This window comes from Rhinatrema bivittatum, chromosome 6, assembly GCF_901001135.1.
Source record: "Rhinatrema bivittatum chromosome 6, aRhiBiv1.1, whole genome shotgun sequence".
Taxonomy (NCBI): domain Eukaryota; kingdom Metazoa; phylum Chordata; class Amphibia; order Gymnophiona; family Rhinatrematidae; genus Rhinatrema; species Rhinatrema bivittatum.
Genome location: NC_042620.1, coordinates 317,998,750 through 318,017,133, shown reverse-complemented (window position 1 = coordinate 318,017,133; position 18,384 = coordinate 317,998,750). Strand labels below are relative to the sequence as shown.

General features: G+C 47.5%; 1 protein-coding gene across 1 annotated transcript in view; it reads right to left on the bottom strand.

The window, feature by feature from the left end:
- LOC115094466 overlaps positions 1–18,384 on the bottom strand; it is a 51,988-nt gene that overhangs the window by 20,639 nt on the left and 12,965 nt on the right. The window contains exons 5-6 of the mRNA XM_029607553.1: positions 5,083–5,430; positions 2,749–2,826 (exon numbers count right to left, since the gene is read on the bottom strand). Coding sequence (XP_029463413.1) covers positions 2,749–2,826; positions 5,083–5,430 — 426 coding nt within the window. The remainder of the gene's footprint in view (positions 1–2,748; positions 2,827–5,082; positions 5,431–18,384) is intronic.

Genomic DNA, 18,384 nt, shown 5'->3' with positions numbered 1-18,384 from the left:
ATCTCCAGTGAGTATTCCGCTTTGCGGACCACTACTACTACTTCTCTACTGAGTAACACTCATCGGCATACCCTGCTCTGCAGACCATTGCCGTACCATTTACTGAGGATCCTCATCGGTGTACCCCGCTCTGCGGACCATTGCCGTAACATCTACTGAGGATCCTCATCGGTGTACCCCGCTCTGCGGACCATTGCCGTACCATCTACTGAGGATCCTCATCGGTGTACCCTGCTCTGCGGACCATTGCCGTACCATCTACTGAGGATCATCATCGGTGTACCCAGCTTCACAGACCTCGTGGTACCTCTAGGTCTGTGCAACCTCTCTGCTCCACTCCCTGCTCCATGGGTAGTACTGTACTAATTCACTAGAGACTCAAGGACTCCGGAGCTGTATCTGACATCAGCCTCCTACACTGACGCAGCGTGGCTCCAACCTCTGGGGTCACCCCCTCCAGCTCTCTCTGTCCTCTCTGCCTACACACTCTCTCTTTCTCTCTCATCCATTTCTAGTTGTTGTTATATTGCACACCCAGCGGCCAGACCTCGCATCCCGACAGTGAGGCTCACTGGGGCTCCTCACCCCGTGCGCAGTACCATCTCTCACCTCGGCCAAGGGCCCACAAACCTACAAATCATAACAAACTACAAAAGAATGCATAATAACTTTCCAAAAAAATGGGTCAGAAATTTACCAAGAGCTCAATACCTGGTGCCTTTTGGACAGCTAAGTGGCTCTGAACATTTGACCTTGCTGAGCAGCCTCCACTTAGCTGGCTCTTTATCCAGTGAAACAGTTAGCTGATTAATGGGCCGATACAGTAAAAACGCGCGCACAGGCCACTCTCCTGTGCGTGCGATTCAGTATTTTAATTTTAATTAGGGCCGGCGGTAAAAAGAAGCGCTAGGGACACTATCGCATCCCTAGCACCTCTTTTTTGACAGGCACGGCGGCTGTCAGCGGGTTTGACAGCTGACACTCAATTTTGCTGGTGTCGGTTCTCGAGCCCGCTGACAGCCACGGGTTCGGAAACCAGATGCCGGCAAAATTGAGCGTCCGGTTTTCAGCCCATGAGCTGCGGGCCCATTTAACATTTTTTTTTTTTAATTTTTTTCCTTTTTTTAACTTTTGGGGCCTCCGCCTTAATATCGCCATGATATTAAGTCGGAGGGTGCACAGAGAAGCAGTTTTTACTGCTTTTCTGTGCACTTCCCTGGCGCCGGCAGAAATTAACGCCTACCTTTCGGTAGGCGCTAATTTCTTAAAGTAAAATGTGCGGCTTGGCTGCACATTTTACTTACTGTATCGCGCGGGAATACCTAATAGGGCCATCAACATGCATTTGCATGTTGCGGGCGCTTTTAGGTTTGGGGGGGTTGGACGCGCATTTTGGACGCGCTATTACCCCTTACTGAATAAGGGGTAAAGCTAGCGCGTCCAAAAAGCGTGTACAAATGCCGGCTCACAGTGCGCTCCATTGGAGCGCACTGTGAGCCGGCATTTGTGAGCCAATACAGTATTGTGAGCCAATACAGTATTGTGAGCCAATACAGTACAGTGCGCTCCATTGGAGCGCACTGTACTGTATTGGCCCGTAAGTGAGGGGTGGGGACAGGATGTTCTGGGGTGAAGCTATTCATCCAGTTAACAGCCGGATAAGTGCCAATTTTCAGCCTTATCTAGCTCAGTTAGCTGGACAAGACTAAGACAACTGTCTAACACGTTCAGCCAGATAATGGCTGAATATTGCCCTCCAAATTTGGCAGGAAGCAAGAAAATATGAATACCTCAGACTGGTTTGAAAACTAGAAATTTTGAGTCAGTATATTTGGAGAATCAAGCCTCCAAATAATCCCCAGTTACAGGCTGAATAATTTTATCAGTGCTCCATAGTAAAACCCCATTTCACCCTTCCACAACTTTGCTCCAGAGCAACAGAGGCAGACAGGGACAGGGATAAGTAACTGAAACGAATGGTGAAGGATAGCAACTGAATGCACCTTCAAAGCACCTCTCTCATACGTTCAGTGTTTCTCTCACTTATAGACACCCACACATACATTACACACACACTTTAGCCCAGCAAATGCAAATATAGTCACATTTATACATTACCCACAGAAACAGAGATATGGAAACAAACTGAAGTAGCTGGTGAAAGAAGGTACTTGAAGGGTGCCTTCAAAGCCACTTCCACCATGCTTCTTAATTCATTCATTCCCTCTTCCACACACACCTCAAATATACTCCTTCCACATGCACCCATTCAACACCTATATCCCCTTGCCCTAACTACTCACCTACACTCCTTTGTACTCATACAACACCCTATCTACTCAGAGCCAAACCCCCCAGAAATACACAACCCACCATACCCCCCCCACACAAAGATCCATCCAACCTAACACACATCCATCCCCCCCACAGTCAACATACACACAGATCCCCATATCCCGAAACCTGGCCCACACACACAATATTCATACATACCCCAATGCACCCCACATTCAATCCCTACCACAACCCTACAAAACACATCCCTACCTGCACACACAGCCATATCCCCTAAAAAACACATCTATGTCCCCCTATACATAAATACCTCGACAAAGACCCCTCATAAACACAAACACACAACTCCCTTCCCACCCATCTTCATAGACTCATTAAATAGGTCTCACTATCTGTCCTGCTCCCTGCCCTCTCCCACAGTCACTGAGTTCACAGCTTCTCCTGTTACTCTACCTTCTGTAAGTCCAGGCCCTTGTGTGCTGGTCACCTCGATCATGGGTTTCTTTGCAGTTGACGTCACTGATATTTTAGCTATTATCATAGAAACATGATGGTGGAAAAAGTCCATCCGTTAAGCAGAATCATTAAATAAGCATTCCTGCCTTCTCAGCATCCCCTCCCCCTAGACTGTAGCTCATCCTATTTCTCACTCAGGATGCAAAATAATGAACAAGTGGTATTGACTCCTCATTTGCTAGGTAAAGGTATTACAAGCAGCTGAAAATATAGCCCTGGAGTAAGAAATATTGACAGTGACTACTCTATATTTATGTTTCACGTGGAAGTGTTTACATTTAATGAAATATCTGCGGTACAATTACAGAGCATGCGCTGTTTGGCTGCATATCTGCTGTGTAGTTTAGGTATGTGCTCTTATTCATTTCATTTAGCAGTGTATGTTAATTATTTCAGGTCACACAGGGGAAGGTAATTTTATAACTATGTGTATAGCGCTAGAGTCCATATTTTCAAAGCAGACTTAAATATGCACATGACTTGGAAAATTCATGGGTTCGCAGGACACACATGTGCCCAAAGCTATACCTGCTCCCATGTTGGTTTACATGCAATACTTTTGAAAACTGAAAGACCCAGCTGTGGCTCCCTGAATGCTTCCTTCCACTGTGGGCAAAGTATGTGCAACGTTGGGTTTAGCACATAGAACCCCTGCATGATTTTCAAAGCGCGATTTACATACATAAAACAGGGTTTTCTATGAGGCCAATATTCAGCTGCTGTCCGGCTGAGCCAGTTGCTCAGATAAACTTATCTGGTTAACTTGGTCGGGATATTCAGTTAGCTGGATAACGTTATCTGGCTAACTATAGAACAACCAAATAGCTGTCCTAGTCTTATCCTGCTTACTAAGCCAGAGAAGGCTGAGTATCAGGACTTCTCTGGATAAATTAGCCACATAGGTAGATCCGCTCTAAATGCCCCCAGAATGTTATCAGTTTAGCTGTATAAACAGCCAGCTAGATAGCAGCCAATGAGTGTAGCTGACTAGCGCCACTTAGCTGACTAAGTCAGAACTTAACTGGCTAAGTTATGCTGAATATTAACCTCTAAGGGGTAGATTTTCAAAGGGTTATGTGCGTAACCTCGAAAACCTACTCCAAACCCCCCCTGTGCACGCTGAGCCTATCTTGCATAGGCTGCCAGCGTGTGCAAAGCACCGGGACGCGCGTAAAGTCCCGGGGCTTTCCTGGGGGAGGGCGTGTCAAGGGTGTGTCGTGGCTGGCGCGTCATCGAGGGCGTGTCGGGGGTGTGTTACGGCCGGCGCGTCACCAGGGCGTTGCGGGTCAGGGCCACGGGCGTGGTTCCAGCCCAGGGGCATGGCAGCGGCCTCCAGACCAGCCCCCGGACCGGAAGATGGCGCGCCGGGAGCCGGCCCGGTACGCGCAAGTTACGCCTGCCTAGGGCAGGTGTAACATTTGGATTAAAGGTAGGGGGGGTGGGGTTTTAGATAGGGCCGGGGGTGGAAGGGAACGGAAGCAGGCTGCGCGGCTCGGTGCGCAGGCTGCCGATTTTGGGCAACCTTGCGAGCACCGACTCTGGATTTTAACAGATATGCGCGTATCTATTGAAATCCGTCGTACTTTTGTTTGAGCCTGGTGCGCGAACAAAAGTATGCGCACTCGTAGTTTTATAATATCTGCCCCTATGTATATAGTGCTTTCGAACTCAAATGTTTGGACATTTTAGTGTATGCTAAAATGAGTAACACATGTTAACGTGATTGCCCACACACTAAACAGGTTTTAGTGAGTGCTAACAGTGAAACAATGAAATGAAAAAAACAAAAAACAAAAGAAGAAACGTAAATGAAAAATTTTTGTCTGCACATCCCTAGAGTAGTGTTATGCAGTTCAGTAGCGAGTGAACAGAATGGGTTTGTGTGATTAAGCAGAGTACGATTACAGGATAGGGAACTATTTTATGGGGTATCTTCAGAATAATCACAGTATGAGTATACGATCGGAGCTGCATATCTACCATGTGCTTGCTCTCAAGCTTTATCCTCTGATATTCTGCTCTCACCATTTCAGTGTAGTCTTCTACTTTCTGCGCCATGACCTACAGCACAGGGCAGACAGATAGAGGTGGCCCCAAGTGCTCTACAGAGATCAAAGCTCATCCTAATGTTCTTCCTGACCCAGTCTACATCCTCTCTCTTAAACATTGGGATATGAATTGGTGCTGAGATTTATGTTCACATTAGACAAATCTCTATTATCCATAAAGATTAACAATAAAAGAGGAAGCAGTAACGACAGTGATGCTGACCTTTAATGACATTTAGTTTAGTGATCGCATCTTCGTGAATCTGGTCATTGCTTTGCTTCGACCTCCACACCACCTCACATGTGTACTGGCCCTTATCCATCATTTGCAGGTCATTGATTCTGAGGGAGACATCACCTGGATGGCTCCTGGAGAGACTGATCCTCTCTCTATATTTATTCACTAAAGTATGTGGCACAGAGTCTACCAATCGTAGGATCGCGTTCCCACTAAAATACCAAACAACCGTCTCTTCTACATACTCAGGCGAGGGTGCATAGGTACATGGAATGATGCCAGAATCTCCCCATTGACCGTCAATCTCTTCTCTGACAACCAAGTTAGGCTCCGCTGCAAAAGTAATGTAGGAATTAGAATCTGTTTTTATGCTTTTCAACTTAAAGAACCTTGTAAAAAATTATGTATAAGGGTAAGGGTTCAATTTCCATCTGTCCATCTGTTTCTAGGCACAATAATATAAAAAAAGGGATGTAAAGTCACTAAATTTGGCATGAAGAAATAAATTGGGAATACATCAGATATGTTAGAAAGCTACAAACATTGGGTCAGTATATTCAGAGGACTGAACCTCCATCCTAGAACAGGTGCAGCACAGACAGCAGCAGTGCAAGCCTCCCCCCCCCCCCCTCTCACACATTGTCCCATCACGGAACAGGTACAGCACATACAGCGAGAGTGCAAGTTACACACACACACACACACAAACTCACATACTGTCCCATCACAGAACAGGTGCAACACATGCACTGAGAGTGCAAGCTACACACACACACACACACACACACACACACACACAGTGTCAAAATTTATCCCATGGCGCAACAGGTATAGCACATATAGCAAGAGTGCAAGCTACATACACACACATACACGAGCTCACATACTGTCCCATCACAGAACAGGTATAGAATATGCAGCAAGAGTGCAAGCTACAAACACACACACACATAAAGTCACACACTGTCACATCACGGAACAGGTATAGCACATGCAACGAGAGTGCAAGCCAGACACACATACACAGACTGTCCCATCACAGATCAGGTACAGCACATGCAGTGGGAGTGCAAGGTGTACATACACATACACACACTCACGATTGCCCCATCACAGAACAGTTACAGCACATGCAGCAGGAGTACAAGTCACACACACTTACACACAAGCATGTACTCAACATTGCCCCTTCACAAGACAGGTACAGCACATGCAGCGGGAGTGCAAGCTATACATACACAGACAGACAAACACACACACACACATATGAACTCACACACTGCACCATCATGAAACAGGTACAGCACATACAAGCAAGAGTGCAAGCTACACACACACACAAAGTCACACACTGTCACATCATGGAACAGGTATAGCACATGCAGCGAGAGTGCAAGTTACACACACACACACACACACACACACACACACACTGTCCCATCACAGATCAGGTACAGCACATGCAGTGGGAGTGCAAGCTATACATACACAGACACACACACACATGAACTCACACACTGCCCCATCATGAAACAGGTACAGCACATACAAGCAAGAGTGCAAGCTACACACACACACACAGGTGCACACACATACATACACATGAACACACTCACACACTCAAACACATATGCATGCGCACACACACACATTCACACACTGTCCCTCTGCAGGACAGGTACAGCACATACAGCAGGAGTGCAAGCTACACACACAAACACACACACACACACAAATATATGCACACACATTCACACACTGTCCCTCTGCAGGATAGGTACAGCACATGCAGCAGGAGTGCAAGCTACATACACAAACACACACACAGAGATATATGCACACACACACACACATTCACACACTGTCCCTCTGCAGGATAGGTACAGCATATGCAAGCTACACACACATAAATGCACTCACACACACATAAGTGCACTCACACACTCACATATGTATACACACACACACACACACGCAGTCACACACTGCCCCTTTATAGGACAGGTACACTGCATGGAGGACCTTTTCAAGAATATTAGCCGAGCTTCATTCTTGTGCCTTCTTCCTTATAAACCTGCCTATCAGTAGCAACTCTGGCACAGCATCCCCCTTCTCTTGTCCTGCTCAGCATCTATCTTTCATGCTCCTTTTACCTTCTGCCAAGACCTTAATTCCCCTCCTTTTGCCCACTATCCACACTGTCTAATATCTTTTTTTTAGACACTATAAGCAGGTCTTTGCTTGAGGTAAAAATTTTGCATCGCAAGAGCTATTTTACATTTTAAAATTGAAGACGGCAGGAATACTATACCTAGGTTGATGTACTGGCTTATGTAGCAGTGAGAGCACAACTAAGGTCTTGGTTCGCCGTCCTTTAATACATAGGATATGTAGTTTTAAACAATCAACAAATGTGATCTGAGCCCCTGATGCAGCCTTGTTTGGCGAAACTCGGCCAGAGTCGGGCTTTTTAATAAAATTCCTTCCACGACATAAGGTCGTCCCTTTGTTTTTTTTTTGCCTTGGCTACGTGGGACCGCCTCCCGGTTTGTTTTATTGCAGCATCCTCTTTCTCCACCCTCTACCTTTCCAGATTCCTCTCTCCACCCCCTCATCTATCCAAAACCCTCTGTCTACAACCCCCCCCCCACCGACCCACCCAGTTTCCTCTCTGTGTACATCTCCAAAATCTACCCAGCATCCATTTCCTTCTCTCGTGTTGCTGTATCTTAAAAGTGGGTAAGTGGCATTTGGAGGTTTCTGGGGTGTTTGCCACCCCCTCAAAATGTTCTACCCTAGGCAGAAGAACCAGCTCTCAGCACATGCAGCAGCAATGCTAGCTTCCCCTTCCAACTTCTCACCCCAGAGTATCTAAAAAGCAGAGAGAGGAAATAGCCAGACTGTTCTACAGTGATGATGCCCCCTTCTTCTGAAGGAATATATATTCTGGTTCTGCTCTCTAACCAACTTTTCACATGGATTAGTTGCTGCAGATTGAGGTGACAGCAACACCAGGACCAGGGCTGGTGCAAGAAGATTTGGCACCCTAGGCAAACCTTCAGCCATTCCCCCTCCCCCCAATTTACCTATTGGCGGTAGCTCCAGCCCAACGCTTCCACTGGCTCCAGCACGGTGCTCCCCTCTTTGGCAGTATTGGATCTGGCACAGCAACCCCCTGGACCTTGCGCTAGAAATTTTTTGCCGCCCCAAAAATGTTGGTGCTCTAGGTGAATGCCTAGTTTGCCTAGTGGAAGCACCGGCCCTGACTCTGACAGAATCAAAGTATGAATTCAGCACAAACACCTAAAGAGAGGCTACTGGGGAGCAGGTAGTAGTAACCTCAGATAGCAAAAGTATGACTACAGCACAAACAGGTAAAGAGAGGCTACTGGGGAGGAGGTAGTAGTAACCTCAGATAGCAAAAGTATGACTACAGCACAAACAGGTAAAGAGAGACTACTGGGGAGGAGGTAGTAGTAACCTCAGATAGCAAAAGTAAGACTACAGCACAAACAGCTAAAGAGCGACTACTGGGGAGCAGGTAGTAGTAACCTCAGATAGCAAAAGTAAGACTACAGCACAAACAGCTAAAGAGCGACTACTGGGGAGCAGGTAGTAGTAACCTCAGATAGCAAAAGTAAGACTACAGCACAAACACCTAAAAAGAGACTACTGGGGAGCAGGTAGTAGTAACCTCAGATAGCAAAAGTATGACTACAGCACAAACAGCTAAAGAGAGGCTACTGGGGAGGAGGTAGTAGTAACCTCAGATAGCAAAAGTAAGACTAGAGCACAAACACCTAAAGAGAGGCTACTGGGGAGCAGGTAGTAGTAACCTCTGATAGCAAAAGTATGACTACAGCACAAACAGCTAAAGAGAGGCTACTGGGGAGCAGGTAGTAGTAACCTCAGATAGCAAAAGTAAGACTACAGCACAAACACCTAAAGAGAGACTACTGGGGAGCAGGTAGTAGTAACCTCTGATAGCAAAAGTATGACTACAGCACAAACAGCTAAAGAGAGGCTACTGGGGAGCAGGTAGTAGTAACCTCAGATAGCAAAAGTATGACTACAGCACAAACAACTAAAGAGAGACTACTGGGGAGCAGGTAGTAGTAACCTCAGATAGCAAAAGTAAGACTAGAGCACAAACACCTAAAGAGAGACTACTGGGGAGCAGGTAGTAGTAACCTCAGATAGCAAGACTACAGCACAAACAGCTGAACAGAGACCTTGGGGAAAGAGGAGACCACAGCATTGTCCTGACTTAAGCATATAAAGTCTGCCCGAACAGTTGAAGCCTTACAAAAGAAGGTATGACTGTCAAAAGCAACTGAAGGTTACAATATAACAGATATAACAGTAATTGAAGCATTGGAATACCAGCAGGGGAGGAGAAGCAGGTGCTGCAAGGCTGCCCATCTCCTCCTTCTGTTAACCGTGAGTTAATTTGTTAAAAGATTCATGCATATAAAACATACGTGCATATACCGGGGACTGTGCGTAAATTTGCGCGTGTGAAAAAGGGAGCGGGCCAGGGGCATTCTGGGGAGGGTCCGACATTTGCACCCACAAGTTGTTATTTTACAGCCTGCCAAAGTGACTTGCGTGAGTCTTTCACTTGTGCATATTTACTTCTGCTCAATATCTGGTGTAAGTGATCGTGAACATCTCAAAAGTGAAAATGACTTGGTGGGGGAAGGACTTCAGGCTGAAGAGGCAGGAAAGTCTCGATGATCTGCAGATGGACTGGGTGAACTGGTAGACTAATTGGTAAAACTGGTTCTCATTGCCACTCGCACATTAGAAAATCCCCTGAAGTATGCATTTAAAAGCCATCTTACAGGGAAAAAATGCATCTAATTAACGCAAGTTAAATCTATGCATGAATCCTTTTAAAATTCAAAGTGAAAATACATGTGTATATCATTTTTGCACACATATTTGACTATATTATGACTTAGCAGGCTAAGTAGCACTTTTGCTGCTACTTAGATGGCCAAATTTGAACTTATCCAGATAGTGCTTTTGTTTTAGACTTATCTGGCTGTCTTGATTACCTGGATAAATTCAAAAAGTGCTTATTAGACAGACAAGTAATGCTTTTCAGACTTATCCAGCTAAGTGCCACTACTTAGCTGCATAAATTGAAGTTTATCCAAATAAGTACCATTACTTTTCTGGATAAGTCTGAACTTGCATGGCTCGCGGGTTTTACGTATACGAGCATACGTGCACACATATGTACTTGTATTTTATAACCTACACATATCATTTGTACACAGATGATAAAATACAGTAGCAAAATACTGTGTCCCATATAGCCGTGCATGTGGGCACATGCGAGCAGTTTTGAAAGTCCTATGATTAGGTGAGGGGTTTCGGAGGGGCAAAGAGGGAGTGACTCTGGGATTGCAGCAGGGAAAATGAAGGGATTGAACCTTCTGGAGACTGGGAAGGAGGAAATGATACAATATAGGGAGAAAGAGGGAAGAACAGAGTAAATGGGGGATGAAGGGAAGGGAGAGAGGGACAGAGTGAACTGGGGATGGGGAAGGGAGGTTTAAATTAATAAATAAAATAAATGAAACACAATGAAATAAATAACAAACAAATCAAGAAACAAAAAATACCATCAAAATAAACAAACAACTTTCCTTATACATCTCTAAAAATTCATGCCATTTGTGTGACGGGAGCACTGTCACATAATTACAGCTTGTACTCACCATAGCTGGAGACAAAGAGGCTTATAATCAGAATTTGCCAGCGGAATGCCTCCATGCCTAGGAAGAACAGAAACACCTCTCCAGGGTAGATTCTGGTGAATACACGCTCGTCCCTAAATCTGACTGAATGCGAGTGCTTCCTTTTTCTTCTTTTCCTATATCATGTGAATGTAAGTGCTGCTGCTGCTGATTGAGGCTCTTTCCTTCCTTATTTCACAGAATAACTTACTTCAGTGCAATTTGTTCCACCCTTTACCGTGCTTGGGGTGGAAGCAGGATCATCTGCTCTGAACTCTGCATGTCACTCCTTCCACATCACCCACACTTCTTAGCCAGGCACTGATCAAAGAGAAAGATGCAGGATCATTCCGGATTGCATTCCCATCTCTACAATCTGTATTCTTGGGGTAGCTGACAGTGAGTAGTGGATGGGAGGAACAGTGGAGTGCAATATTTGTGCAGAATTATGAAAGATGGGGATTTTTTATCCTATTTGTGTGCACTTCTCAGGGTTAAGGAACAGAATTGCCAAACTCAGGGGTGACCTAGAGTGTGTTTAGAAAGCTTTCTTATTCATCCAGTTTCCACCAAATCCAGTGCCCCTGAAGAAGGCCACCACTGTTCGACATCTCCATTTGAAAACGGGGAACTTGCAAACACCTGTTCAGCTTCTATAGATCTAGAATGGGACGAAAGGTGCCCTCTCTCTTGGGAACCACAAAGTAGACCGAATACCGTCCCTTGCCCTCTTCTGCCAGAGGAACTGTAAAAATGGCCTGGAGATCGAGCAGCCATCGTAGAGTCCCCTGTACTGCCTTGTGCTTGACCTGCAAAGTGACGCGAGACTCCACAAAGGCCTCCCGCACTGGGTGCAAAATCTCGAGAGTGAAACTGTCCCGGACCACTTCCAAGACCCATTGGTCCGAGGTAATCTTTTCCCACTCTGTGTAGAAGTTCGACAATCTGCCTCCGACAGCTTCTATGACGGAATGGATGCCCCTGGCTTCATTGGGTATGTTTTCCATGACCAGTAGAGATGTGAATCGTGTCCTCGATCGTCTAAACGATCGATTTCGGCTGGGAGGGGGAGGGAATCGTATTGTTGCCGTTTGGGTGTGTAAACTATCGTGAAAAATCGTTAAAATCGTGAGCCGGCACACTAAACCCCCCTAAAACCCACCCCGACCCTTTAAATTAAATCCCCCACCCTCCCGAACCCCCCCCAAATGCTTTAAATTACCTGGGGATCCGGCGGTGGTCCAGAACGGTGGCGGTCCGGAACGGCCCCCTCAATAGAATCGTGTTGTCTTCAGCCGGCGCCATTTTTCAAAATGGCCGCCGCAAAATGGCGGCGGCCATAGACAAAAACAATTCGACGGAGGAGGTTGTTCCGGACCCCCGCTGGACTTTTGGAAAGTCTTGTGGGGGTCAGGAGGCCCCCCCAAGCTGGCCAAAAGTTTCCTGGGAGTCCAGCGGGGTTCCGGGAGCGATTTCTCGCCGCGAATCGTTTTCGTACGGAAAATGGCGCCGGCAGGAGATCGAGTGCAGGAGGTCGTTCAGCGGCGGTCCGGAACCCCCGCTGAACGACCTCCTGCAGTCGATCTCCTGCCGGCGCCATTTTCCGTACAGAAAACGATTTGCGGCGAGAAATCTCTCCCGGAACCCCGCTGGACTCCCAGGAAACTTTTGGCCAGCTTGGGGGGGCCTCCTGACCCCCACAAGACTTGCCAAAAGTCCAGCGGGGGTCCGGAACGACCTCCTCCGTCGAATCGTTTTTGTCTATGGCCGCCGCCATTTTGCGGCGGCCATTTTGAAAAATGGCGCCGGCTGAAGACAACACGATTCTATTGAGGGGGCCGTTCCGGACCGCCGCCGTTCTGGACCACCGCCGGATCCCCAGGTAATTTAAAGCATTGGGGGGGGGGGTTCGGGAGGGTGGGGGATTTAATTTAAAGGGTCGGGGTGGGTTTTAGGGGGTTTTAGTGTGCCGGTTTTCCTGCCCTCCCCCTTCCCCCGATTTACGATTTTTTAACGATAAATCGGGGGAATTGGTATTGTATCATGGCCCTAACGATTTTTTGACGATTTAAAATATATCGGACGATATTTTAAATCGTCAAAAAACGATTCACATCCCTAATGACCAGCACCCTGGCTTGTGGACTCTGCCTGGGCGCCATCCTCCACAAAAGGACTGCTGATGTCCCGAGCCTGGCCTGGACCCCGAAGGAGCTGAAGATCTACCAGGGCGAAATCTTCTAGAATCCCAAAAATGAGCCCGCGGGGGAAAAACCTTCCCCGAAGGTTTCCTATCCTCTGGCAATAGGTTGCCCTTGGACTCCCCCAGCAATTTCACCAACTGGTCGAGATCCTCCCTGAAGAGAAGCTTGCCTTTAAAGGGGAGGTTACAAAGTGGAGACTTGGAAGATGTCTGCTGACCAATTACACAACTAGAGCAGTCTACGAGCCTTAACCGCAGACACCATACTGCGCGCCGAAGTCCTAATCAAATCATACGCGTCCGCGACATAGACAGCTCCTGCCTTCAAACGTTCGGCTTGCAAGGACCCCCCACCATCAGACTGGGAGTTGCGGTCGCCTCCTGAACCCAGCAAAGATAGGCTCTGTGCATGAGGCTGGCGCAAATCGCCGCCCTGAAACTCAGCGCTGAGACCTCGAAGACTCACTTCAGATGAATCTCCAGTTTGCGGTCCTGAATGTCCTTCAGCGCAGTGGCCCCGGCCACAGGAACGGTGGTCTTAGTCATGGCAGACACCGCCGCGTCCACCTTCGGTATCTTTAGAAGATCCAAAACATCCTGCGATAGCGGGTAAAATTTTGCCATGGCTCTTCCCACTTTTAAACACACATCCAGCGAGTTCCACTCCCAGGTCACTAACTTGCAGACCTTCTTAGGTAATAGGAAGGAAGTTGTTGGACCCCGAATCCCATCCAGGACTGGGTTGACACCTTTGCTGTCTGATTCCTCCTGTGAACGTTTGATCCCCAGGACCTCCAAGAATTGGGGGAATGAGAGGTTGAAGCTCCTCTCGCTTAAACAAGTGCACTACGCTAGGATCATCGCCTTCCGAGGGTGGGAGGTCATCTTGGTCCGGGTCGTCCTGTATCACATCACCCATATCCAGGGTGAGTCCCGGATCCTGATCTGCCCCAGGGTCTGAGGGATCCCCGAGTGAGGCCAGCAACCTATCCACACCTTGAGCCACTTGGTGAGCCCCTGCAGGGTAATGGTGGTCCAGAGACCCCATGGGTATCTGCTTTGGTGGGGATCCGCCAAAGGGTCCGGCTGCACTGCTCTCTTCAGGATCTCCTGTTTCCTAGCCAGGAACGCCTGATGCAGCAGGAGCACAAACTCAGGGCAAAACTCCCCTGAAAACACCACCTCCCGCAGGAGGGTCCGGTGGCCCAGGTTCATCCCCAAACGCGGGAATTTGGTCCACTGGAGAAAGAATGGGAGGGGCCTCCTCCTCCCTCGGCAGCCACCGCGAGCTACCCTCCCCCGCCGAGGAGGACCATGGCCCAGAGGACCGGAGCCTTACCTGCTTGCTGCTCCCCCCGAGGAAGTTCCCTCCTGCCCTGAAGAACAGGCAGGGAACTAGCATTTATGGCCTGCCCTGAAGCCCCACATGCGCAGCAGGTTCCCAACTTAGGCTGGAGTGCCATTAAGAAAAATGAGCAGCAACGCGGTCTGCTGAAAAAAAGAAAAAAATTCCAGTCAGAAAATCTTCGCGTGACTGCAGGAGCTAAAAATAGAAAAATTCCCTGCAGGCACGAAATTGCTGTGAGGAGGGCTGCCGATGCGAAAATAAAAAGAGGCCTTACAGGCGCATGAAGGCCTAACCCCCCCGCTGACCTACCCGGAGCCCCGGGCCATCATGAGGCCCCGCGGAGTTAAGCTCACCACTCCACCTGGCCTGCAGACGAAACGGCATGGCCCGTCCCCCAAATGAACTCCTCCTACCTAGAAAGGCTTCTTCCTTGCTTTCTTTCTGATTTTTTTTTTTTTTTAAATAATCTGTCAGAGTTGGAGTCAGAGGAAGGAGTGAGAGGAGCCTCCTCAGTGCTCTAGGAAACCCTGGCTATCGAGACACTGGCACCGATGTGGGCAAGACACAGGCAGGGGTATCCAACCCCCCGGATGCCCGGCTTCAACTGAGGGATGGCCCATGAAGGTGCCTAACAGCTCAGGAAGCTACACTACTAAGTACAAATTAGCCTATCCTAGGAAAAATACCTTTCCCTAATAACCTTTTTTTTTTTTTTTTAACTGACTGACTGCAGGTTTGCATCTCTACCATTTACTGGAGTCAGAGAAATACTGAGGGACTGCAGGTGGCACTTGTTATGTAGCTCCATGGTGAGACCGCAACTTGAATACTGTGTACAATTCTGGTCGCCGCATCTCAAAAGATATATAATTGCGATGGAGAAGGTACAGAGAAGGGCTACCAAAATGATAAGGGGAATGGAACAGCTCCCCTATGAGGAAACACTAAAGAGGTTAGGACTTTTCAGCTTGGAGAAGAGACGACTGAGGGGGGACATGATAGAGGTGTTTAAAATCATGAGAGGTCTAGAAAGGGTCGATGTGAATAGGTTATTTACTCTTTCGGATAATAGAAAGACTAGGGGGCACTCCATGAAGTTAGCATGTGGCACATCGGAGAAAGTTCTTTTTTACTCAACGCACAATTAAACTCTGGAATTTGTTGCCAGAGGATGTGGTTAGTGCAGTTAGTATAACTGTGTTTAAAAAAGGATTGGATAAGTTCTTGGAGGAGAAATCCATTACCTGCTATTAAGTTCACCTAGAGAATAGCCACTGGCATTAGCAATGGTAACATGGAATAGACTTAGTTTTGGGGCACTTGCCAGGTTCTTATGGCCTGGACTGGCCACTGTTGGAAACAGGATGCTGGGCTTGATGGACCCTTGGTCTGACCCAGTATGGCATTTTCTTATGTTCTTATGTTCTTAAGTTCTTGTTCTCTGACTCCATCTGCTGGTAGGAATGCACAACCCACTGGTCTGGACTGACCTGTGTATGTTCAGGAACATTTTATTCTCTGTCTCTAATACACACACGCACACTAACCTACATATTCATTTTCTCTCTCACAAACACATTCTCACATAGGTTCACTCTCATGTACACTCTCTCTCTGACACACACACACACACACACACACACAAACATATAGGCACTCACAAGCATTGTTCCCTCTAAGGGTTGGGTTGCTGTGTGCAAACATTTTTGGTTTCATTATATTGTGAGCACTACTTTTTTGATGCAAAAAAGCCTATCAATTTTATGCTCACAGCAGCAGGCACACAAACTTTCTTACATACAGACACATACTAACACACAAGTGGGCCTCTGCTGCCCTGCCAGTGACACTCCACCTCATCCCCCAGGGACATCAACACAATCCCTGCCTTCCATACCAATCCCCGTCTTTTTTTTGAAATATATAATTTTTTGTAAATATTTTTATATATATTAGTTAATAATAATAAAGATTTCAACATTTGTTGCTTGTCCTGTTGGCTCTCTAACTATTACGACCAGCACCAGCCTCCAGTGGTGGCCCTATAATGTGCAAGGGCAAAAATACGATGGAGTGGGAAGAGGTAGGGGGAGAGGATGATGACAATGATCATGCCAGGGTCAGGTGAGGATTGGGAAGGGAGGCAGATGAAGATACCAGGCGAGAGGCAAGATAATGAAGATGGCAATGATGTCTAGGGGTTGGGGAAGAGGGAAGAAAAGGGAAGAAAAGTGATAATGGGAAAGGGAACCTTCTACTACAATAAAGTGGCTCCTCGATAGGTTGTGCCACTATCTCCTGTGTTTTTCTTTGCAGGCTTCCCACGCTTGGGGAAACACTTCATCCTAGCTAAATAAAATATATGACGGTATGAAACAGACAACTATAAAACATTGGAATAATGAGAGACATTGCAGCCTGTAAAAATACACACAACTATTTTATTGGAAAAAGTAAGAAGTAGAAAAGTGCCACTGTGGGTTCAGTGACCTGAAGGCTTTTGATAAGTTCTGCATGGCCATCATCAGTTGGCCCACCAGGGAGGTCCTATTGGTCATGAATTCAGCATTCTCACTCTGCATTTGCTGGAGAACCGAGTGGACTGCAGTCCAAAACTCCGCAACAGTAGTGTTGTGACCCTGCTGCCATGCAATCAGGTCAGTCACCATATTGTTGGCCAGCTCATCCAGGCAAATCATGGGCATGCCAACCACTTCCTCCTGCTTCTCTACTGGAGCCTCTGTAGTCTCCACCAACTGTGTTTCCAGGGTGTCCTCCTGCAGGGTTAGTGTCCTCTCTTCCTCACGCTGGTTCTCCTCAACCAATTAGCTCTCAGTGGGAGGGTGCTCATCAGAAATGTCCAGGAACATGAATTCCGGCATGGAAGGAGAGTCTGAATCTCCTTCCATACCATCTTTTTGAGTGGTCACATTGTTCGATGCTGCAGCTGCAGGAAAAGATAAGATGGTCAATAATTAGTTTTGTTAACCACCCAAGCACCCAAAAAAGAAATAAACAATGCAAACACGGTAGTCAGTTCGAAAACTGTACCTTCTGGTCACCCTGAGTCACACCCGTCGGGTGAGGACATTCCATCCACCACCTCTTGGCTCAGAGTGTTATGGTTATGAGGTGTTGGAGTGGATTCTTGGGTACTGCGATGATGGCCACTCCCACGGGGAGCAGCCCCGTGAGGAACCGCAGTACTAGGCTAGATTCTATAATGCAGACACAGAGAAGTTGTATTTATTGTACAGCTCGATGGTACTACCCGGGGAGCGGGCAGCAGTGAAGGAAACCCAGTGAAGTAGTCCAGGGGTCCTCAGCAGAGGAGACCAGTCTCACACTCGAGTAGGTGATAGGCAGCGCAACGTAGCAGGGACAGGTCCTGGATGTAGACACAGAGCACTGAAGCTGAAGGTGAGACAGACTGAAAGGATTAGTACTCACTGAAGCAGAAAGCTGTATTGTTGAAGGTCCTGGCAGGCAGAAGTTGTTAAGAGGCAGGCACCAGATTAGGGAGAGGAGGCGCTCGAGGAGCGAGTACCCGGTATCCCAAGATAGGTACCTGAAATAGAGCAGAAGGGCCCCTGAGGAGCGGGTACCCAGGTTAGTAAAGAAATACCCCGAAGGGCAGAGAGAGCTTCCTGCGGCAGCTGGGAAGCGGCAGAGCAGCTTAGACTGGATGCAATCCAACCCTTGCTAACTCAGATTGTTAGCAAACGAAGGGCAGGCTAAATACCAGGGTGTGATGATGTCACTTGGAGGGGACGCCCCCGAGGTTCCCGCCATGATGTGGATAAAGACGTGGGTGGCGTGCACGCATGCACCCTAGGAGGCCCTCAGGAAAATCATGGCGAACACCATCACCGTTGCCGATCCGGGGACACCGGAGAGAGCGGCATGAAGATGTGGCAGAAGCCATCTTCCCAAGGCTTGAGGAGAGAGAAGGAAGAAAGGTGAGGCACAGAGGTTGAAGCCGTCTGAGA